Genomic DNA, 24565 nt, shown 5'->3' on the forward strand with positions numbered 1-24565 from the left:
AAATACTTTTTTTCCCTAAATAAGTGCAAAGTAATAATATTTTTATAAGCAGACTGTCTTTGTTGTTGACTTGTAATAGTTTAGTCTACAGTATGTTTGAACATTGATCTGTGAGACTAAAGTGATTTATGACAATAGTAGACAGTAACATTTTCATTTGTTAACATTAGCTATTAAATATATCTAATGTCATAGCTAATATATGTTCATGTCAGTTCACAGTGTATTAACTAATTAACAGAAAACTTTTGAATTTAAAACTGTATTAGTAAACATTGAAACTTACATTAAGGTTATTAAATGCTGTACTAGTTGTTCATCATCAGTTCATGTTAACTAATGTAATTAATGTTATCAAGTGAAACCTCGTAACTTGGATAAATAGCTCACATCTTAATGCAGGGGTCACCAAACTTGATCCTGGAGGGCCGGTGTCCTGCAGAGTTTAGCTCCAACTTGCCTCAACACACCTGCTTGGAAGTTTGAAGTAAACCTACAGTATTAAGACCTTGGTGTGTTTGATTACGGTTGGAGCAAAACTCTGTAGGACACCGGCCCTCCAGGACTGAGTGTGGTGACCCCTGTCTTAATGAGTAATTTAGCTGATTTTCAACCTTTGCATACATTTGTAACTTTTGTGTAGTTTGTAGTATATTTAAATGAACTATGTGTAGTCTTTCTTCATGCTACCTGCACGCAGATATCACTGTTTATTTGTCTGCAAACGTCTGCTGGAAGATACAAAACACATTAGTAAGTTGATCATCATAGATCTGATTCATTGTCTTTTCTCTTTCTGTCTTCAGTCTGTATGATTGCAGAATTACAGAGAAACAGTGTCTCATCCTGACTTCAGCTCTGAAATCAAACCCATCACACCTGAGAGAACTGGACCTGAGCAGGAATAAACTAGGAGACTCTGGAGTGAAAAACCTCAGTGATCTACTGATGAACACACAATTCAAGCTGGAGAAACTAGAGTTAGTATCATTATACTGTACAGCAGTGACAGTGAGATTAAAGTTCACTGTTTAGTTTAAGACCGCTGGACTCTTGTCACATCATTTCCAGTGCTGCACTTTCTGGCATTTCTCCATCTGAAGAAAGATTCAGGAATACAATGTTTTTATGTGTATCTGTAAAAAACAGCATGAAACTTGCTGAAATTTGACATCTGTGCTGTAATAATAGTAATAGTATACTATTATTATTATTATTACTAATAGTATATTTCACTAAATGTTTTATTAAGGGGAATGTATATTTAGTATATTTGTATAGTTAGAAATTGTAAACTACACTCTAAAATGGCTTGAAAATTTTTCAATTATTTTATTTGACTGATTTGTTGATTTTCTTCCATTAGAAATGTGAAAATAGACCATTTCATAATTTAACTTTACTATTGTTTCTATATTGATTCTACATATTAATTTCCATTGGTAAAATTGACTTATTTGTTGACTGAGGTCCAGACTTGGATTGTAACTAGTCTCCTCAAATACTCCTCTCTTGGTTTGTTCATTCACATATTAGAAGTGTCCATGATTTTGCTGGTTAATTAGTGAATATATGGCATTTGTTCATGATGCATCATAGATCTGATTCATTGTCTTTTCTCTTTCTGTTTTCAGTCTGTTTTACTGCAGTATTACAGAGAAACAGTGTCTCATCCTGACTTCAGCTCTGAAATCAAACCCATCACACCTGAGAGAACTGGACCTGAGTCTGAATCAAATAAAAAACACAGGAGTGAATCACTTATGTGACGTACTGAAGGATTCACACTGTAAACTGGAGAGATTGAGGTCAGTAACATTCACATACAAGAATCAAAATGATGAAAATCACTTCAACAGTTTAAACCAAAACACTTTATAGTATCTAACGATGCCTACAGAAGCTTCTAAAACAAGCTCATCCAGTAAGTAAAACTGTTAAAGTGTGCAATAAAGAGTCTTCAACATGTTTTACACCAAACAATACTTTTGGATTGAACTATTTTTAGAGTTTACCACAAAAAATGCAGTTTTATAATAGAAGTCCCTGACTTTTTGTGACAGGTGGTATTCAGCTTACGGCACTTCTCATTCATTCCTATAGTATCCGTAAACGTTGATTGAGTGTCGCACAATTCTGACTGAAATTCAGTGACGTCAGTGCTGTAATGTGATTGGTCAACAAAAACTTGACTTGAACAGACTTGGCATGAACAGACTTGGCTTAGCATGAAAACATGCATAAACAAGAACAGAAACTCACCAACAGCAGGATATACTTCAATACACAACAAGGAAACAATGGGAACATGAGGGGTACTTATACCAAACAACACACAAACCAACCAATGAGAACATAGACACTTAACTAGAACAACCAATCAGAACATGACACATTGAACTAAGGAACCAATGGCAGGAATACAAGAGGGCAAGGGAAGCAAGACACAAATAAGGAACATGGCAAAACTACAAAATAAAAGACATGAAAGCAAGAACATAAACAAAACCCAGACCCCACGTTACAGTTACGCGTGTCACTTTACTTAAAGCATACAAAGACCACTTAGAATAATAATAATAAAGTAATAATAATAATATTTGGCCCCCTAAAATGGAATCATGTCACACCAAACAATTTTGGGTGCAATGTGCAATATGTCCTGAAAACTATAAAAAAAAAAGAAAGAAAGAAAGAAGGAAAGAAAGAAAAACATCACCAGCTGCTAAATTTAAATCCATGTTCGCTAGTTGGTGCTGAGCCAGAGACATACGTGTTTTTACAGCACTGCGTATTATAACCAATCACACAGGATTCTGTTGAGCTTATGAATGCAATGGCCAATCAGAGGTGTTCAGATGAGTCATCGCTGAAAGTGTTATAGGCTAATTAGTAACTTATAATGTTTTATTAAATTCACATTACATATAAAGTCAGTCGTATTAAACCTATTTTATGGCATGACAACTATATCTGGTACTTAAGTAAAAAGACAGGTTTTTATGCATAGTTAATAGATTTCACTATTAGGCTACTTTGCTGATCGCTCATTATAGATCAACTAACATGATCTATAAAGGTGCAAAATTATTTGTCAAATAAATGAAACATGATGAAACATTCATTTGAGTTTAAATTTTTATAGCTTATTCTAGAGATTGCAGTGATGCATGACATGGTGAAAAATGACTGAATGAATAATACTGTATTAAAGTAGCTTTAGATTCATTTTAAAAGTGTGTCCCCTAAAAGCACAAGGGGCCCCAGCCTGTTCCCCCCAGTTACTGTGGTCTAGAACTGACACTGCAGGGTCAAAGTTTCTTTAAAGAACAATCTCTTTCTTACCTTTTCATAATCTGAAGAACCTTCTTTCGCCACAAAGAACCTCTTCTTTGTCAAGTCACCTTTATTTCTATAGCGCTTTTAACAATACAGATTGTGTCAAAGCAGCTTTACAGTATTAAATAGGAAAATAGTGTCAATAACGCAAAAGGACAACAGAAAACACTCAATTTTCAGTTAAAGTTCATCATTGAATCCAGTGATGTCATCATCCAGCTCAGTTCAGTTCAAATAGTATCTGTGCAATCAAGACGACGATATCACTGGAAATTAAGTGTCACCAACTAAACAAACCAGAAAGATTCTTCAGATGTTAAAGGTTCTTTATGGAACCATTTAGACAAAAAAGGTTCTTCTATGACATCGTGAAGCACCTTTATTTTTTAAAAGAGTGTTGGTCTCGTGACACTAAGCAGCTTGTAAGGAAGTCTCAGCAGTGACTGTATTTCTTAAGAAGACTGAGGAAATTTGGCATGGGAAGCAAAATCCTCAGCAACTTTTACAGATGTACAGGTGAAAGTGGTGTGGAAGTTGTACAGTTCAGGACAGGAAAGCTCTCCAGCACATGATTAAAAAGCAGTGTTAATTACATTTCTCAATAGCATGGGGTTAGCGACATTGTTTTCTGAATCAAAAAGCTTTTCAGTAGCAAAGCTCTTTTTTTGATCAAGTAACACGGTAGCGTCAACAAAAGCTACATTTTCCAAAGCATTTCTGAGTCTCAAGCTCAAATCAGAATAATAACTAAGGATCACTGATCCTGGATCAGTAAGTGACGCCACTAAACCTCTTAACTCCATTGGCTCCTCAAAGTGTCAGTCAAACCTCATTATTCCTCCCACATATAAATGTATCTGTATACAATGAAGCCACAATACCAGCTTTGACACAGTGTTTATTATTAATTAAAATATAGTGTTTTTTGTTTGTTTGTTTTTGTTTTTGTTTTTTTAATTTCTGAAAAAGTAGCAGTTTAGGTCATAGGAGGTTTATGTCACAATATGAGTTAAATCCAGTCCTGTACATGATACTGATACTGAGAGCATTGACTTGAAATGAAGTTGGTTCAATATAAAAATTACATTTTAAAAACAGCTTGAATGTAGTACTATTTTTGCCATGTTACTGTAGCTTAGCTTGCTACATTTCCCAGGAGGATCTTCAGTGTAGAGAAGCTTCATTTAATGAAGAGTGACTGTTAGCTTAGCTCACTACATTTTCCTAGTAGCTTGACCAACACTGTTAAAAAGTGCACAGTTCATTTGTGGAGTAACCTTCCTATCACTTCAGGATATTTACAGCACTAGGGTCATCATGAGACCCACAACATCATCAGGGACAATACACATCCACAGCACAGCCTCTTCACACTTCTGCTGTCTGGGAGATGTACAGGAGTATGAAATCAAGGACAGAAATTGCATTTCTAATAATTTTTATAATTTATTAATTATGTTTAGAAGTCTTTTGATGGGTTGCATCAAGGAGCTGTGAAACCGGTTACACTCACTGAATGAATCACATTTGTGTCAAACTCTTACAAAGCAAAAACAAATGGCGACGTGTCACTGAAGTACTATAGTCCTTTACCACGTCACAAACTATGACGATTACAACGGTGTCACAAACTGTGACGTCAACACGATGTAGATTTTAAATCTGGAAGACAAAAATTGTGCAAAAGCTCAAAATGAACCACTTTTCTCCAACAATTAAAATAAACAGATGCTAACATTGTCTTCTATGATGTGAAACACAAACACCTCTGCTAAAATCTCAGAAAAAAAGTAGTCTGGGGTTTCATGACCCTTTAAAAACGAACTTCCCATTACCATCACTGACTGTTACCTTGTTTGTTACACAATATATATTTGTATATTTTTGTGTATGTTCATATATTTTTGTATAGTTAATCTGTCTATATTCTATACTGTATATTTTTGTGTGATCGAGACTTGCAAAGTAAGTTGTTGTGTGGTCTAAACATTTGAAAGTTGTATTAAGTGTTTCTGTCCACTTCACTTATTGCTCATACAGCAGGTCAAATACCCAACCCAATATCCAATAATTTCAGTTAATAATACCAAAAATACACAAGCATTTAAAGCTTATAGAAAGCTTTCAATTATTAACCTACTTTGCCAATTTAAAATGAAATAATTCAAATCAAAAACAAAACTTTTTGCATATTTTTAGTGAACACTCTGTAAAGAGCATTGTGTTTTTACAACATGTTTTACAGCATTGTGCACTGAATCCAATGTTGAGCACATGATTGCAATGGTTAAGGCAGTGGTTCCCAAACTTTTTCCGCCGGGCCCAACTTTTGCAGAATAAAAAAAAAAAAAAAAAAAATTCAAGAACCACCCCTGCATTGACACGCAAGCATAAACAACTTCAGAAGGATTTATTTGAAACATAATAAAAATTCAGTGTGTGACAACTTACTGAAAAAAAAACTAAAAGAGGAACTAGTCACTTCTAGATTAGAAACATTAAAAGTAAAGCACGCAGCTATACTATGTATTATTTTTTGTACTATGTAACTGTCACACTCACACACACACAAGGGGACGGAGGAAACGAGAGATGAGTGGCAATCCAATCCAATAGTTTATTTACAAAAGTCTTATTTAAAAGACAAAGCATAAAGCAGTAAAAGATGTTCTTAACTGAATGCTCTTGTAAACAGTAGAAGTCCAAAAGCCCAAGGAATGAGCCACGCCACACAGGATGAGCACAAACGGGAAGGAGAGTCAGATTCAGCATGTGAACGGTAGACCAGACAATGAGCAAGTGACAGAGTGTCCTTTTTAGAATTCGGGTGAGGATGAACGAGTGGGCGGTGCTACCGGAGGTGTGGCAGATGGAGGTGGCTGTGGTGAATGCCTGACACTACCCCCTCCTCCAGGGGCGGCTCCCGACGCCCTTACAGGACGGCGTGGGCGACCTCGACCGCGAGGGGCTGGACGATCCGGATGGTCCCGATGAAAGTCAGACAGCAATGTAGGATCGAGTATGTCCTCTCGAGAGACCCAGGATCGCTCCTCAGGTCCATACCCCTCCCAGTCGATGAGATATTCCAACTGGCCCCCTCGACGCCGTGAGTCCAGGATCTCATGGACGGTATATATGGATGGTGGTTCGAGGATCTCTGGAGGAGGGGGTTCCACTTCAGCTCCCGGTTGTTCTGTGGCAGAGGGATAACAAGGTTTTAGCAAGGAGACGTGAAATGTGGGATGAATACGATACCTGGGCTGGAGCTGAAGTTGGAAAGTGACTTTGTTGATGCGTCTCAGGATCTTAAACGGACCAATGTAGCGGGGACTCAGCTTGCGACAGGGTTGGCGTAGGCGGAGGTCCCGTGTCGACAACCAGACCTGGTCCCCAGGTTGGAAATCGGGAGCAGGTCTTCTTTGGATGTCGGCGAAGTGCTTGTGTTGTCGCACGGCCCGCTGCAGATGGTGATGAGCTGAGTCCCACGCTCTCTCGCTCTCTCGAAACCAGTGGTCTACCGCTGGAACATTAGAGGGTTCCTCCGTCCAGGGAAACAGTGGAGGCTGATACCCGAGTACGCACTGAAAAGGTGTTAAGCCGGTGGTATCTTGGCGCAGTGAATTCTGTGCGTACTCGGCCCACGGGAGGAACCTGCTCCAGCAGTGTTGGTCCGTGTGACAGTATGCCCAGAAGCTCCTGGATCTTCCTCTCTGTCTGGCCGTTAGTCTGTGGGTGATATCCAGAGGACAAGTTAACAGAAACACCAAGCTGTTTGAAGAACGCTTTCCATACATGAGAGATGAATTGAGGTCCCCGGTCTGACACGATCTCCTCTGGCAAGCCGAAGTGGTGAAATAGGTGTTGGAACAGAATCTCCGCTGTTTCCATCGCCGTGGGTAATCCCTTCAGGGGAAAAACTTGCACATTTTAGAGAAACGATCCACCATTACCAGGATGGTAGTGTTACCTTCGGCTGCCGGGAGATCGGTCACAAAGTCTACTCCAATGTGGGACCAGGGCCTCTGTGGGATGGGTAGTGGAACCAGTTTGCCTGTAGGAAGTTGACAAGGAGAGGTAGACATGGCACAGACAGAGCAACTCTGGACGTACCTGATGGTATCCCGGCGCACACTGGGCCACCAGTATCGAGATTGTAGGAGCGAGAGGGTCCGTTGGCTGCCAGGGCGTCCAGAGCCCGGAGACCGATGAGCTGCGCCCAGAAGGCCTTGACATAGGGCGAGAGGAACGGAGATCTCCGCCGGTGACAGCTTTCGGGAGTAGTAGGCACAGGGATGGAGGAGTGGAGGATCACCGACCGCTTGGGACAGTACCGCACCTGCTCCGGTGGTGGATGCGTCGACCTCTACCGTGAAGGGAAGTTCGGGATCTGGATGGTGTAGCAGAGGTGCGGTCCTGAAAATCATCTTAAGTTGGAGAAAGGCTTCGTGGGCAGAGGGGTTCCAGCATACTGTCCTTGGTTTACCCCTCAGGAGGGAGGTTAGCGGCGCAGTAATGGAACTATAGTCCTTGATGAATCTTCTCTAAAAGTTGGCAAATCCTAGGAAACGCTGTAGTTCTTTGACAGTGAGTGGTTGCGGCCATTCTTGGATGACAGAGACTTTCCCCTGATCCATCTGCACGCCCTCGGCTGAAATGATGTTACCCAGGAAGTGTACTGATGGATGGTGGAACTCACATTTTTCCAACTTGAGATAAAGACTGTGTTCGCGGAGCTTTTGGAGGACCTGCTGGACGTGCTGGCGATGTTCGGCCATGTTCCGGGAGTAGATCAAAATATCGTCGATGTAGATAATCACAAACCAATGGAGGAACTCCCGGAACACCTCGTTCATAAACGTTTGGAAGACGATGGGCTGATGGAGAGGCTGTACGGCATGACCCGGTATTCATAGTGGCCGGTAGGTGTCACAAATGCCGTCTTCCATTCGTCTCCCGCACGAATATGAAATAGGTTATACGCACTCCGCAGGTCCAGCTTCGTGAAGACTTGGGCTCCACGAAGCTCTTCGAGGGCGGCTGGGACCAGAGGGAGCGGATAGGGTTGTTGGATGATCTGGGAGTTGAGCTGACAGTAATCAATGCATGGACGTAACCCCCCCATCCTTCTTGCCCACGAAGAAGAAGCTGGAAGCGGCCGGTGAAGTCAATGGTTGAATAAACCCTTGAGCAAGGGCCTCCGAGATGTATTCCTCCATTGCCTGGCGCTCCGGGATGGACAGAGGAAAGATTCGCCCCTTGGGGAGCTGGGCCCCCGGCAGCAAGTCGATGGCACAATCCCATGGCCGATGTGGTGGTAACAGGGTGGCTGCTTGTTTGCTGAAAACATCCTGGAATGCCATGTACTCAGCTGGGATCTCAGGGATGGAGGCTTGGTCCGGGCTTTCAACACGAGTTGGAAGACAGGATGACAGGATCTGCGGACGAAAGGGGTAGGTTGATTAGACAGTTCTGACTACAGTATTGACTCCAGCGAATGACGTCACACGGGTCCCAGCTGAGTTCGGGATGATGTTGTTGAAGCCATGGGCGTCCCAGGATAATGCTGGCGGTGGAATCCTCCAGTACCAGAAATTTCATGTCCTCATGGTGAAACAGTCCAACTTGTCCAACTGGATGTACCTCTCACCAACCACAGGTGATGAATGGATGATGGGATTTTCAGCGTTCCAGATCGCTTTTGCCCACTGCAGGGCCTTACCGGTGAGTAGTGATATGACAAATGCCACCTTAGCGTCCTCGGATGTAAACAGTTGTGGTTGCATCGTGATGAACAGATTTACTTGAAGAAGAAAACCGCTACACTCAGCCGCCTCTCCCGCAAACGTAGCGGGCATGGCCATGGGAGATCCTGAGACTGATGGCGGCGCAGATGGAGGTTGAAATGCCACCTTTAAGGCATTCACCAACTCGGCGAAGGGATTTGTGGCGGGTGTTTCGGTGCTCATGTTGCGTTGTTCTGTTTTGCGTTCTGGTCTTCTGTCACACTCACACACACACAAGGGGACGATGATGAGTGGCAATCCAATCCAATAGTTTATTTACAAAAGTTTTTTATAAAAGACAAAGCATAAAGCAGTAAAAGATGTTCTTAACTGAATGCTCTTGTAAACAGTAGAAGTCCAAAAGTCCAAGGAATGAGCCACGCCACACAGGATGAGCACAAACAGGAAGGAGAGTCAGATTCAGCATGTGAACAGTAGACCAGACAATGAGCAAGTGACAGAGTGTCCTTTTTATAGGGCGTGGCTCAACGAGGAACAGGTGATGCTAGTTAGAATTCGGGTGAGGATGAACGAGTGGGCGGTGCTACCGGGGGTGTGGCAGATGGAGGTGGCTGTGGTGAATTAAAAAAAAAAATTACAAGCCAATAATATAACCACGTTTATTAAAAAAGTAACAATAAAATTGGACAGAACATATATGAATATTAAATCTCAATATATTATTTTTATTCAGTTCTATGAAACAGAATCAGATATAATTTTTTTTGATTAATTATTAAAATAATGTATAGTCCTACAAAACTATTATTATCAGAGCATGTGAGCAGAGCACACTGTCACGAGAGGGTAGCGTCATTTTATCAGCGTTGTCTAGTACATCAGTACTACAGCATGTTACAGCACAGTATGCAATGCTATTGTCATGATCGGGGCTGTGGGTCTTCCCTCAGCCTCTCGAGGTCGCTGTTCCCCTTGCACTGCACTCCCCTGATTGTTCACGTCTGTCTTGTCATTTGCACTGATTACACTCACAGCTGTTCACACTCTGGACTATTGTATAAGAACTCTCACTTCTCACTCCTGTTCAGGTCTGCATTGTCTTTTGTCTATGGTCTTCCTGTGTGTTTCGGTTCGGTTTGGTTTGGTTTTGATCTGTGTTTCCAGTTTTGTTGTGCCGTGTTGGCCTTTTGGTTTATGTTTATTTGTGTTTTGTGTGATTAAATTATTCTTCCCCTGCATTTTGGACCCTGACCCCTTTTCTCTAGTACATCCACCGTGACAGAATGCAGACCTCAAAGATGGGTCCAGCGGGGAGGAATTTTTTCGGGGAGGCGGCGTCCCCCCGTTTAGCGGCGGCGGCGAGCGCCCGCTCTGTTCCAGATACGGCGGGGATGTCTTTTGAGGCGGCGTCGGCCGCTCGTTTTGAGTTTATCTACGCCTGTCTGGCGGGGATGGACACCTGTAGGGCCGAGGCTGCGCAGATGCGGCCCTGCTTTCTGGCGGGGGCGGAGACGCTCTTCCGCGGGCAGGCGGCGGCATCCGCTATCTCCGTTCCTGACGCGGCGGTGACCGCGCTCTCTGTTCCTGATGCGGCGGCGACCGCTCTCTCTGTTCCTGACGCGGCGGTGACCGCTCTCTCTGTTCCGGACGCGGCGGCGACCGCTATCTCCGTTCCTGATGCGGCGGCGACCGCTATCTCCGTTCCTGACGCGGAGGCGGCTGCGCTCGCTGTTCCTGACGTGGCCCTCACCGTGCCTTCTGTTCCGGACACGGCGGCGACCGCTCTCTCTGTTCCTGACGCGGCGGCGACCGCGCTCTCTGTTCCGGACACGGCGGCGACCGCTCTCTCTGTTCCGGACGCGGCGGCGACCGCTATCTCCTGTCCGGACGCGGCGGCGACCGCTCTCTCTGTTCCTGACGCGGCGGCGACCGCTATTTCTGTTCCTGACGCGGCGGCGACCGCTATCTCTGTTCCTGACGCGGCGGCGACCGCTATTTCTGTTCCTGACGCGGCGGCGACCGCTATTTCTGTTCCTGACGCGGCGGTGACCGCTCTCTCTGTTCCTGACGCGGCGGTGACCGCTCTCTCTGTTCCTGACGCGGCGGCGACCGCTATCTCCTGTCCGGACGCGGCGGCGACCGCTCTCTCTGTTCCAGACGCGGCGGCGACTGCTTTCTCTGTTCCTGACGCGCCGGTGACCGCGCTCTCTGTTCCGGACGCGGCCCTCACCGTGCCTTCTGTTCCGGACGCGGCGGCGACCGCGCTCTCTGTTCCGGACGCGGCGGCGACCGCGCTCTCTGTTCCGGACGCGGCGGTGACCGCGCTCTCTGTTCCGGACGCGGCCCTCACCGTGCCTTCTGTTCCGGACGCGGCGGCGACCGCGCTCTCTGTTCCGGACGCGGCGGTGACCGCTCTCTCTGTTCCAGACGCGGCGGTGACCGCTCTCTCTGTTCCTGACGCGGCGGCGACCGCTATCTCCTGTCCGGACGCGGCGGCGACCGCTCTCTCTGTTCCAGACGCGGCGGCGACCGCTTTCTCTGTTCCTGACGCGCCGGTGACCGCGCTCTCTGTTCCGGACGCGGCCCTCACCGTGCCTTCTGTTCCGGACGCGGCGGCGACCGCGCTCTCTGTTCCGGACGCGGCCGTGACCGCTCTCTCTGTTCCGGACGCGGCGGTGACCGCTTTCTCTGTTCCTGACGCGGCGGTGACCGCGCTCTCTGTTCCGGACGCGGCCCTCACCGTGCCTTCTGTTCCGGGCGCGGCGGTGGCCGCTCTCTCTGTTCCTGACACGGCGGTGGCTGCGCTGCACGGGCCTGGCCCGCCGTCCCTCCCCCTGAGTTGCCTTCCTCCGTACCTCCTCCCTCCAGACTTTGGGAACGTCTGGAAGCCGTTCCGTAGGGAGGGGGTACTGTCATGATCGGGGCTGTGGGTCTTCCCTCTCGAGGTCGCTGTTCCCCTTGCACTGCACTCCCCTGATTGTTCACGTCTGTCTTGTCATTTGCACTGATTACACTCACAGCTGTTCACACTCTGGACTATTGTATAAGAACTCTCACTTCTCACTCCTGTTCAGGTCTGCATTGTCTTTTGTCTATGGTCTTCCTGTGTGTTTCGGTTCGGTTTGGTTTGGTTTTGATCTGTGTTTCCAGTTTTGTTGTGCCGTGTTGGCCTTTTGGTTTATGTTTATTTGTGTTTTGTGTGATTAAATTATTCTTCCCCTGCATTTTGGACCCTCACCTTTTTCCCCCGTACACCAAACGTGACAGCTATTGCAAACAGGAACAAGTATACATAGACATTTTCTGTTGGCATGTTATTTCAATTCAGTTCAATTCATTTAAAAAAAATTGTATAACACTTTTCACGATACATATCGTTGCAAAGCAACTTTACACCAAATTAAAGTGTTTACAATATATGTAGTAGTAGCTTACTAGTGGTGACTATGTCAAGTTGATGAACATATGGCAGAGATGTATGGTAAAGATCAATTAATGACGTAATCAAACAGACAAAGAACACCATAAATTAGCAGCAGAATTCGGTAGTGCTGCATGTTGTTTCAGGGTTGGCATCATCTGAAGTCCTCTGAGGGGTTGGCATCATCTCTTCTTAAGTGTTCTGGATCCAGACTGGAGCTTGTGAATTCCTAGTTACCATGGGATGTCAATCCCATGGCAGAAACAGAGAACAAATAGGAACATAATTAGCGTAGCTGCTGTTCAAACCAATCAAAGACAGATTTGCTCAACCAGAGCTAAAAGATTAATAATGAACATTTGATCAGATATAACTGCAGGAAAACTTTATGAGATGCATTATTTGAATGCTTGGCTAAAAATATGTGTCTTTAATCTAGATTTAAAACAGAGAGAGTGTGTCCGATCTCCGAATGTTATCAGGAAGGCTGTTCCAGAGTTTGGGAGCCAAAGGCAAAAAAGCTCTACCTCCTTTAGTGGAGTTTGCTATCCTAGGTACTACCTACAGTACAGAGTTTTGCGACCTTTTTTTGCAAGAATGAGCACAATTGAGCAGATACAACTTTCTCTAAAATTTTAGACATAAATGGAAGATTAGAAATGGGTCTGTAATTTGCCAGTTCGCTAGGGTCTGGTTGTGGTTTCTTAATAAGAGGCTTAATAACCGCCAGCTTGAATGGTTTAGGGACGTGACCTAAAGATAACGATGAGTTAATAATAATGAGAACCAAGAACCATAATATATTGGTTATATATTATAATATAATTGTTACCATGGCGGTCTCTGTGGCTCCCTCTAACCGCCGTCAGCGGGAACCGTCACCGGACTTTTAGTTTGACATCACCCATCAGCCCCGTACCTGGGACCCCCCACTTCCGGTTCCGGGTCTCCCGGGTCACTTCCTGCAGTCGGCCATTTATACCCCGGCTTTTGTTGAAGTTTTGACTAGTTCACCTATCAATCCTGAGCATTTTTTCCTTGTTTGTATTTCTGTTGCCGACCGGACTGTTTATTCACCCTGCTCACGTTTGCTGCCTGCCTATTGATCTGATTGCCTGGACTCTCGTTTACGCCTTGGATTATCCTGGTTGTTCCCGTTTGTTGTTGTTTGACCCTCGCCTGCCTGACTACGCTAATAAACGTTCGCACATGGATCCTACGCCTCCGCCTCCGTCTATGACCCGGTTACAATAATATAATATATACACAGTGATGAGTTTATTTAGCTCTTCCTGTCCTATAGTTGTAAAGCAGTTTTTCTTTGGATGTGACGAAAAAAGCTGACATATTAGACTCTGTAGAATCTACATTTGTTATTGTATTTCTGATGTTATCTATTTTATCAGTGAAGAAATTCATAAAGTCATTACTGGTAAACTGTAAGGGAATATTTAGATCGGGTGATGTCTGGTTATTTGTTAATCTAGCCACTGTGCTGAATAAGAACCTTGGATTGTTTTGGTTATTTTCTATGAGTTTGCAAATATGCTCAGTTCTAGCAGCTTTTAAAGCCCGTCTAAATTTGGACATACTGTTTTTCCACACAATTCTAAAAACTTCCAAGTTTTTCTCCATTTGTGCTCAAGATTACGAGTTTCTTTTTTGACCGCATATGATTAAAATGATGAGTGGGCCCAGTGACATTTTGCTTGACTCTAAATGAGTTTATCAGGAAATGGAGCATAGCGTCCTGGAGATGTTGTCCGACAGGAGTTCTGCTCCGACTCTGCTGGAGTGCAGGCCATCAGCACAGAAAAGCCTAGGACGTTCCCAGAAAAGATTCCAGTTATTAACAAAGAGCAGTTTCTGTTCTTTACACCATGTCAGTAAACATTCATTTAGGACAATAAGTCTACTGAACCTTTCGTGGCCACGTCGATACGTGTGAAGCGGTCCTGACACGATGATCCTCGTCGTGGGCGATGTGCTGCGAATCGTCTGCCGCAGCTTGGTGTCGTTCACCCCCATGTGCAGGACGATCGCACTGACGCTCTCGCCGTCCTTCAGGTTTAGCTAAGGTAGCACGGACGTACCGGACAATGGAGTCTCCGACGATCACAGCGTCGCGTTCCCTCTCGCTGGGGGGGAGCAAAGCGGTTCCGGGTGGAGATCTTGAAGACCGGTGTAGCAGCCGATTCTGTTCCCCTCGGAATGTCTGTTCCCCTTTACGCAATCATACTACATATCTTGCGTAGTTGCCGAGTTACCATACGTATTATCAGAACTAACGTACTCATGAAGTGCAACTGGATGTACGGTAAGCAAAATAGTTAAAAACGTACCGTCTTTTTTTCCGAAACTTGAAAAAGGATTTGAGAAAAGAGGTTTCCCCAACTTACAACCGTTTTAAGAGTAATGTTTGAGGCTTTGGTTATTACGAAGAAGTCTCTAGCGCAGGCCTATTTGAAGCACAATGTCTGTCATGGGTGTTTTTAAATGTCACTTAATTTTATGAATGAAATAAACAACAAAGAGACCAATTTTCCAGCAGGTGTAACAGTTTACAAAAAAAATAAATAAATAAGACTACAAAAAGGATGGCTTCAAAATTCATTTTGATTAAAACATAAAAGCATAAAAACTTTTTCTGTGGATAGATTATTAACACAGCCCATGTGGAACCATCGCCTACAGTCATCACAGGAAATCTGTACAAATAATAATAATAAAAAAGAATGTTAGCAGCATTGTCAACGGTAATGTGTGTAAATAGTGTGTAAACAATGCAAGCAAGATTAACGGCAAAGCCGCTGGTGCTGCTAACGGGCTATAAGCCAGCGGACTCGGGAAATCAAAACAAAACTAGTGATGACAAGGCAATACGGTTGTTTTAGTTGTAAAGTACAACAGGGGGTATATTCACACGTTATAAGAAGCGAAAATGATGGTTTAGAAAATTGACAGAGCTCAAACTCTAAGCGTGCGGGAGCAACCTGCACTCTAACCCTGATCAAACACACCTGAGCATGTTAATCAATGTCAGGATCATTAGAAAATCACAGGTAGGTGAGTTTGATCAGGGTTGAAGCTAAACTCTGAAGGGAAAGTGGATCTCGTGAGCCAGATTTGAGAATCCCTGTACTATAGCATATATGTTATAAAAACAGAAACTCATTGAATGGCTATTTATATAATCTATGTTGTAAAGAAGAATAACATTTATATATATATATATATATATATATATATATATAATATTTATTTTTTATTTTTTTCAATAGACTTTCAGACTGCAGTATCACTGAAGAAGGTTATAAAGCTCTGGCTTCAGCTCTGAGATCAAACCCTTCACACCTGATAGAGCTGGATCTCACAGGAAATGATCCTGGACAATCAGGAGTGAAGGAGCTCAGTGATTTACTACAGGATGGACTCTGTTCATTTAAGACCATCAGGTGAAAAAGACCTTAAAATATTTAAAAATGAACCAAATCAGCTGTATGAAAATAGACAGAAGGGTCAAATGAACCATTGTTGAATAAGAATGACATGAACTGGAATTAAATAGCAGTTCAGAGAAATTCAACAGACACAAAACAGAGTTTGTGGCAAAAATAATCCAAAAATATAAATGATCTGAAATCCTTATCTGCTTCCTGTAGGTTTTTGAAAAGTCCTGCTGCAGAGGAAGCGTGTGAGTATCTCACTGGAGTTCTGGGTAAAAGTCCATTACTACTGAAAGAACTGGATCTGAGTGGAGATAAATTAGGAGATCTGGATGGGGAGAAACTCTCTGCTCTTTTGATGGACTCTCATAGCAAACTGGAGAAAATAATGTGAGTGAACATGATTTATACATTGAAACCTCTTTGATTATTCATTATTAAAGACTGTCAGTCACATGTGTAATCAGATATGAAGAGCTGTTGATCTGATGTGTGTTGAATATGTGCTGAATAATAATAATCAAGCGTTGTGTTAGTTCAGGCAGAACACGTCAGTCAAGCTCACATCAGCTGATACCGCCAACACTAACAGTATGCAATATAACTGTAATAAATATACATGATGAAAGTGGTCCTGACTGAAATGCTGTTTTTGTGTTCAGGCTGAATAATTGTGAGCTGACAGAGAAAAGCTGTTCAGTTCTAGCTACTGTTCTCTCCTCCAAAACCATCCTGAAAGAGATGAACCTGAACAACAGTCGTCTGCTGGACTCAGGAGTCAAAGAGATCTGTGAGGGACTGAAGAATCCTGTGTGTGAGCTGAAGATACTGAAGTAAGTACATTTCACCAACAGCTACACTCAACACCACAGCAATGAGATCAATATTGCACACTGGATAATGATGGGAATATTATATATGTTAAAAATATATATTTACATTAGAATTTTGTTTATTTTGACTCAGAATGTCTTTACAAACACATTAAACAGGAGACTTTTCAGATGCGCACTCCACTGCACAGTTGGCTACATCTAGCAGACATACGATAACATCAGCATTTTCACATCCTTTGATTGAATGATGGTCAGAGAGTGTAGTAGTAGTCAGAGCTAGCAAACAGTTGTTTTGACAGTATTATTACTGTTTCTAAGGTTTCTTACTTCATGATATTGTTTAATTAGTACTGACCTGAATAAGATTTTTCACATAAAAGATGTTTACATACAGTCCACAAGAGAAAATAATAGCTGAATTGAAAAAAAAGGACCCTGTTCAAAAGTTTACATGCACTTGATTCTTTTTTCAAAATTTTTATTCAGATTTAGTTTAACATCAGAAACGTATATAACACAATACACAGTTCAACTTCAGAAATATATTTATTTATTATATTTATTATTATAATATTATTTATTATTATTTATAATATTTATTATGTGTATATATTTCTGAATAAATTGGTGTGTTGGTGTAGATACATTTATAAAACATTGACAAACAGATTGCTTTTTTGAGATGACGGAAAATGTTGAAACCATAATGGTGTAATACATGCTAATGAAGTCTTTTAATGTGTGTGTGTGTGTGTGTGTGTGTGTGTGTGTGTTGTTTTTTGTCTTTCTGTAGACTTTCAGACTGCAGTATCACTGAAGAAGGTTATAAAGCTCTGGCTTCAGCTCTGAGATCAAACCCTTCACACCTGATAGAGCTGGATCTCACAGGAAATGATCCTGGACAATCAGGAGTGAAGGAGCTCAATGATTTATTACAGGATCCAAACAGTCAACTCAAGACACTGAGGTGAGATGTGATGCTATTATGCAAAATAAATGACATGCAGGCAGTTTATTTATAAAACAATACTTAATTAATACAGTTTGTAAATCCATCCCTTTCACAGTGTTTCAGAGTCAAATGTTGTTTTTCACCAAGTTCATTTAAGAAATGAAGTTTCTTCATCTTCTCTTCTGCAGGTTTTTAGGTCCTGCTGCAGATGAAGCCTGTCAGTATGTGACTGGAATTGTGGGTAAAAACCCGTTACTCCTGAGAGAACTGAATCTGAGTGAACATGAACTAGGAGACACACGAGTGAATCAGATCGCTGCTCTACTGCAGGATAAACACTGTCAACTCAACACACTGATGTACGTTTTTTATTGTTGCAAGGACACTTGTGACTTTTGTAATGTGATCGTCATTATCATCATTGGTCAGATACTGGCGAAAAAGATGCGTCTTTAGATGTTTTTTGAAAATGGCTAAAGATTCAGCTGATCGAATTGAGATCACAACATCACATCTCCATGGTTCCTGGCTGTCCTGGAAGGAGCTATGGTTGATGAACCTATCTGTATAGAGCAGTTGTGATGAAGTGCTGGGATGGCTGAGATCACGAGCAGTTCTGTCTTAGCAAGGTTGAGTTGAAGGTGGTGGTCTTTCATGCAGCCAGAAATGTCTGTCAGACAGGCTGTAATGCGAACAGGTACCGTCGGATCATCTGGTTGGAATGAGAAGTAGAGTTGAGTGTCATCAGAATAGCAGTGATGGGAAAAGCCATGCTTCTGAATGACAGAACCTAACGATGACATGTAGATGGAGAAGAGAAGTGGACCAAGCATTGAGCCTTGAGGAACCCCCATAGCAAGAAGTTGTGACTTAGAAACCTCACCCTTTCAAGATACCTTGGAGGACCTACAGTACCTGAGAGGTGAGATTTGAACCACTGGAGTGCAGTCCCTGAGACGCCCATCTCCATGAGGGTGGACAGGAGGATCTGGTGATTAACAGTGTCTAAAGCTGCTCTTGTCAGTCTTAGTGCTTCAGTAACTGAGAGCAGGGCAGACTGAGTGGACACTTTTGAAGCCAGATTGGTTGTTGTCTAGGAGGTTGTTCTGTGTAAGAAACATAGAGAGTTGGTTGAACACAACTCACTCATTTTTTTGCCATGAATGGAAGAAGGGATACTGGTCTGTAGTTTTCTAAAAGTGCTGGATTTAGAGAGGGTTTCCTAAGCAGTGGTGTTACTCGAGCCTGCTTAAATGCTGTGGGAAATGTGCCAGTGTGGAGCGAGGTGTTGATGATGTGAGTGAGTGCAGATAAAACTGAAGAAGAAATGGCCTGAAAAAGGTGAGTAGGGACTAGCAGACAGTTTGTAGGATAATTAGAGAGGATAAGTTTGGAATCATCTGCCTCCGAGAGTGGAGAGAAAGAGGAGAGAGACTGTGTATTTGTTGTTATGAAGTTTGTGTCTGTATGTGGTGTGGAGAATTGGCCGCTGATGGATGTTGTTTTATTTATGAAGAATGTTGCAAAGTCATCAGCTGTGAGAGTTGATGTAGGACAGGGAGGAGGAAGACAAAGATGAGAAGAGAAGGTTTTGAAAAGTGTGCAAGAGTCAGGACAGTGGTTAATTATGTTGTTTTAGCAGTGCAGACATTTGCAGAGAAAGAAGAGAGGAGTGACTGATACACACTAAGGTCAGTTGAGGTTTGTGATTTGTGCCACTTCCTCTCTGCAGCCCTGAGTCTAGAGTGATGTTCACGAAGAACATCAGACAGACATTTCAGAAAATTTTCTCTATATAGTGGACTTCAGTGGTGCCCATGAGTTTGAACTTCTAAAATGTAGTTTAAATGCTTTAAAGGGCTCTAAATGAGCCCACCCGGGGAAGAAGAGTCTTTTCTAGCAAAACGCTTTTATTTTCTAAAACAAAATTTCAATTGTAATAAATGCTAATGAAGTCTTTTAATGTGTGTGTATGTGTGTGTTGTTTTGTTTTGTTTGTTTGTCTTTCTGTAGACTTTCAGACTGCAGTATCACTGAAGAAGGTTATAAAGCTCTGGCTTCAGCTCTGAGATCAAACCCTTCACACCTGATAGAGCTGGATCTCACAGGAAATGATCCTGGACAATCAGGAGTGAAGGAGCTCAGTGATTTACTACAGGATCCAAACTGTCAACTCAAGACACTGAGGTGCGATGTGATGAAGTAATACAAAATAAATGACATGTAGATTAACTTTTTCTTTTTTTACTTATATAATAATATCATATACTTATATATGTTGAACAACCTGTTGCTGCATCAAAGTTAACAAAGAAAAAAAAAAACTTAGGCTTTTAAGCAATATTTTATCAGAATCATGTTTATTACCAAGTAATGTAAGTATACAATTACAAGGAATTTGTCTTGGTAAATTGGTGTTAGACAAACACAACAGAAAATCGGGAATAAATAACAAATAACAAATAATAAAGAACAAAAAAGTAAACAATTTTAATGTAAGGCAAGTCAGCTATACAATAAAAGCAAAAGAAAAATCAAATGAAATATGTTGTCCATTTTGTAAAAGGTAAATTGAATCCTGCTTCATCTTCTCTTCTGCAGGTTTTTGGGTCCTGCTGCAGATGAAGCCTGTCAGTATGTGACTGGAATTGTGGGTAAAAACCCGTTACTCCTGAGAGAACTGAATCTGAGTGAACATGAACTAGGAGACACACGAGTGAATCAGATCGCTGCTCTACTGCAGGATAAACACTGTCAACTCAACACACTGATGTATGTGTTTTATTGTTGCAAGGACACTTGTGACTTTTGTAATGTGATTGTCCTCATCATCATTATCAGTATTTGTCAACTGTCAGCTAAAACATACTGGTAAATATTAAGATTAAAACTGAACTGTGTTTTCTCTTTATGCAGTCTGAATAACAACTGTATCACAGAAGGAGGTTGTCATGTTCTGGCTGCAGCTCTAAATTCAAACCCTTCAAATCTGACAGAGCTGGATCTGAGTGAGAATAAACTAGGAAACCCAGGAATGAAGATCATCTTGACTCTGTTTGAAAATGTACAGTGTAGACTGGAAAAGCTGAAGTAAGTATTTTAAAAGTGTATCCCATTAATTACCCAGACTGTAGTGACCCACCACAGTTTCATGAATTTGAAAATATTTTACACTTGTCATCAGGACTGCACAATTAATCAAAATATACTCGAAACTGTGATATGACTTAGTGCAGTTATTAAATCACAAAAGGCTGAAATTTAAGTTTAAGTGAGTAAGGAGATTTTTGAATGATCTATTAAAAAACTAGTGTTTTCTGAGTCAGTGTCACAGGGATAAAGTTGCCGATCCTGACTCGCCATCTCCTTTTCATACGTGCCTTTAGAAAGAAGAACATCTTTACAGAATAAATAATGAAAGAGTTTTTGTTTTCGATTTGTTTTATTTCGTTAAATAATAATTTAAAGCTTTATATAGATATATTTATCATGTCTGTGAGGTATGTATTCGCTGAGCTAAATTGATCAAACAGACTATGATCAGTTTTCCGCTAACCAGTCGTTACTTTAAAAAACAATATATATATATACAGTACTGTGCAAAAGTCTTAGGCCACTAGTATTTTCACCAGCTAAAAAATGGTTTTGTTACGGATCCAGATGTCGCTCTCACCTCGCACCTCACTGACTGTTATACCACACCCCGGACTACATTCCCCATCAGCCACTGCTCCTATCACCTGCACCCAATCAGAGACAGTATTTAAGCCCCGGTCTTCCTGTCAGTCACTGCCGAGTATTGAATTGTTTCCTAGCATTCGTACAAAGCGTTTTCCCTGTTATCCTGTGTTTAGTTCCCTTTTGTTTTGCCTCGTTTTTCCCTCCTTGTGACCTAGCCTAGTTATTTTGTTTTGTCCGTCTCGCCGCCTGCCTTTTGAAACCCCTCGCCTGTCTTTTCGGATTACTTGCCTAGCCCTCATCTGGATAACGTTCGCCGCTAATCGACCCTCGCCTGCTTTATGGATTATTCTTCGTCTTGCTGTCTAAATACCTGTTTGCCACTGTTTGACCCTGCCTGCCTTGACCATGTCTTTGTCTCGTCCCTTGAATGAAAGTCTGCAAATGGATCCACTTGCCTCTCGTCTCACCCCCTCTGTAACAGGTTTAAAGTAAGTTATTTCTATCTTTTGCTGTAGTGTGTCAGTAAAAAATGTCAGTTAACATTTCCAAACATTCATTTTGCCATTAATTGTAATAATCTAGTGAGATTTTTGTTTGCACAAAGTGTCTGACAACAGCCAGTGCTCCACACTGAGATCTGATCTCACCATCATCCAGTCTGTTTCTGGAATGACGTGAAGACACAGAACAAACTGAGACAGACTAAATCCAGAAGAACTGTAGCAACATCTCCAAGATGTTTCAAGTAACCTACCTGCAAAGCTACCTGAAAAACTATGCACAAGTGCACATAGGGCAAAAGCTGCTTTAAACGCAAAGGATGGTCACATCAAATGCTTATTTATTTTACTTAATAGAAGTTCATTGATAAAGAAAATCTGTTTATGACATTGTTTTTGACAGCATCCTCATTTTATGTACCTAACTGCCTAAAAATGTTAACAGTTCTGTAGCTTTGTAGGTGTAGGTCTCTTAAAGCATCTTGGAGATGTTGCCACAGTTCTTCTGGATTTAGTCCGTCTCTGTTTTTGTTTTTTTGTTTTGTTTTCTTGTTTTGTTTGTTTCTTAAGACAGACTGGATTGAATGATGGAGAGATCAGATCTCTGTTTGCACAAGGAGTCTGACAACAGCCTGTGCTCCATACAAAAGTCTCATTGGATCATTATAATTAATGGCAAAATGAATGTTTAGAAATGTTAACTGACATTTTTTACTGACACACTACAGCAAAAGACAGACTTTAACTGACTTTAAACCATTTTTTAGCTGATGAAAATACTAGTGGCCTAAAATTTTTGCACAGTACTGTATATATATATCTAACAAAAAAAAAGTTTTTATTAACTTAGGCTAATTAAAAAAAAAACAATTAGAAATATAATCACTTTGCCATTACATATAAAACTGAACTATTTTAATAGCTGAAACAGTAGTATAAGCTGTTTTGTGAAAAGGGGGGAAAAAAGTCGGACTCGGGCTGAGAATTCTGATAACATCATGATCATGTGTAATAAATAATAAATCATGATCATGTACCTATCTTAGTTAATGTCTTAATTAAGGGGTTGTTCATCCATGAATTCATGAATCAAAGACTTTGAATCCATCTTAGTTCCTGATAATTCATGACATAGTAATGCATAATTAATGCATGAATTTGTGGTAATTAATTTGCCCTTACCGTAAAGTGTGACCCAGATTTAATATAAAATATATTTTAATCTAAAATGTGATTTTAGTAATCATGCTTTTTTTTTGTTATTGTTGTTGTTTTGTTTTGTTTTCTGATATATTTGTTTTGGCTAGTAGAAGTTCTGAATGGCTGTTAAATGTAAAAAATAAAATAAAAAATAAAAGTTATTTTGCGCTTATAACATGAATTTGGAAGGTTCACTTAATGTTCATGTAATTTCCAACATTTTTTGGCAGATGATGTTCACAGATTTCACCATATTTGTGCAAAAAAATGTTTATAAACCTGTTGTGAACTAAACACAGAAATGTAAAGGTCACTGTCTAGTTTTCTATCAAAATAAAAGCCTGAGGGCTTAACATTCAAAAGTAAAGAAATTAAGACAGTTTAAGACTTGTATCATTCCTTCCTTCAAAACAGAAATCCTTCTCCAAGCTGCTGTTCTATGTAGCATTGGAAGTATGGCTTAGGCTTAAATATTCAGTGTTTCCCACATAATTTTGTGAGACTGTGGTGGTGGACCTCGGTCCCAATTTTGTACATTTTAAAGTTAAATTCATCTCTCTGGTGCACTCTGAGAGTTAAAAATTAAGAGCTCCAAAACAGGTCAGTGTACAAACTAAACAAAGAAAGAAATCTGGTGAATTGACTTGTTCTTAAAGTTTACAGGGAACTCAGTCAGTTGTGATATAGTGTCTCAGTCTAAAGTACACTCACACTGGTCAATTTGGAAGCCAAACAAATTAGAATATTATAATGATAATAATTTTATATTATTATTCCTATGACAGGAATAGCCATATGTTGTAAAATAATTGCACTGTAAAATAAATTAGTAAATAAATACTTATTAGTAATTAGTAAGTAAAATAAATGAAATAAAATTTGTATTTTTCAGGTATATTATTTTACCTTATTCTTCTGTAGGAAAATTACAATACTTTTGTCCTAATTTCTACACTTGCAAGCAGGACCTAAAACTAGTTTTGCCACATCTGCCAATGGCTGGTGATTTGAGAAAAATTTATCAGCCCTAAATATTTTTTTTCCTGGCCATTAATCTGTTTTTGCAGTTGTACTACTACAAAAACTTAACATATTTAGTAATGAACCAAAGAACCAACCACTGAATTTTAATCACAATACAAACAAAGATGAAACGCATGTAGCATGAGCTTTTTTTAATTTAAATTTGTCTGTATCATTTTAACATTTGAATCAAAAACAGAATGGTCTGACTTTAAAGCTTTGTGAAACTATGCTAAAACCTGCATAAAACAAAAACAACAGACTGATTTCACTCTCTGACAGCAGGTGGCGCTTGTGAAACAGAGGGGAAAATGCCATCGAAACAACGCGCTTGCTCTGCTTGTACAGTGTTTTCTGTGCGCGTGTCTGTTAATTTTAGTCCTTGCTTCCAAGAAATAAACCTATGAGCTTTTATTTTGACGG

At 41.3% G+C, this 24565-nt stretch overlaps 1 protein-coding gene across 1 annotated transcript in view; it reads left to right on the forward strand.

Moving 5' to 3' along the window:
- Positions 1-812: 812 nt before the first annotated feature.
- LOC127158286 (ribonuclease inhibitor) overlaps positions 813-24565 on the forward strand; it is a gene marked incomplete at its 3' end in the record, with an annotated part of 29039 nt that continues 5286 nt past the window's right edge. The window contains exons 1-10 of the mRNA XM_051101454.1: positions 813-980; positions 1635-1808; positions 15786-15959; positions 16167-16340; positions 16613-16783; positions 17580-17753; positions 17927-18097; positions 19752-19925; positions 20340-20510; positions 20655-20828. Coding sequence (XP_050957411.1) covers positions 949-980; positions 1635-1808; positions 15786-15959; positions 16167-16340; positions 16613-16783; positions 17580-17753; positions 17927-18097; positions 19752-19925; positions 20340-20510; positions 20655-20828 — 1589 coding nt within the window. The remainder of the gene's footprint in view (positions 981-1634; positions 1809-15785; positions 15960-16166; positions 16341-16612; positions 16784-17579; positions 17754-17926; positions 18098-19751; positions 19926-20339; positions 20511-20654; positions 20829-24565) is intronic.

This window comes from Labeo rohita, unplaced genomic scaffold (assembly GCF_022985175.1).
Source record: "Labeo rohita strain BAU-BD-2019 unplaced genomic scaffold, IGBB_LRoh.1.0 scaffold_143, whole genome shotgun sequence".
Lineage (NCBI taxonomy): Eukaryota > Metazoa > Chordata > Actinopteri > Cypriniformes > Cyprinidae > Labeo > Labeo rohita.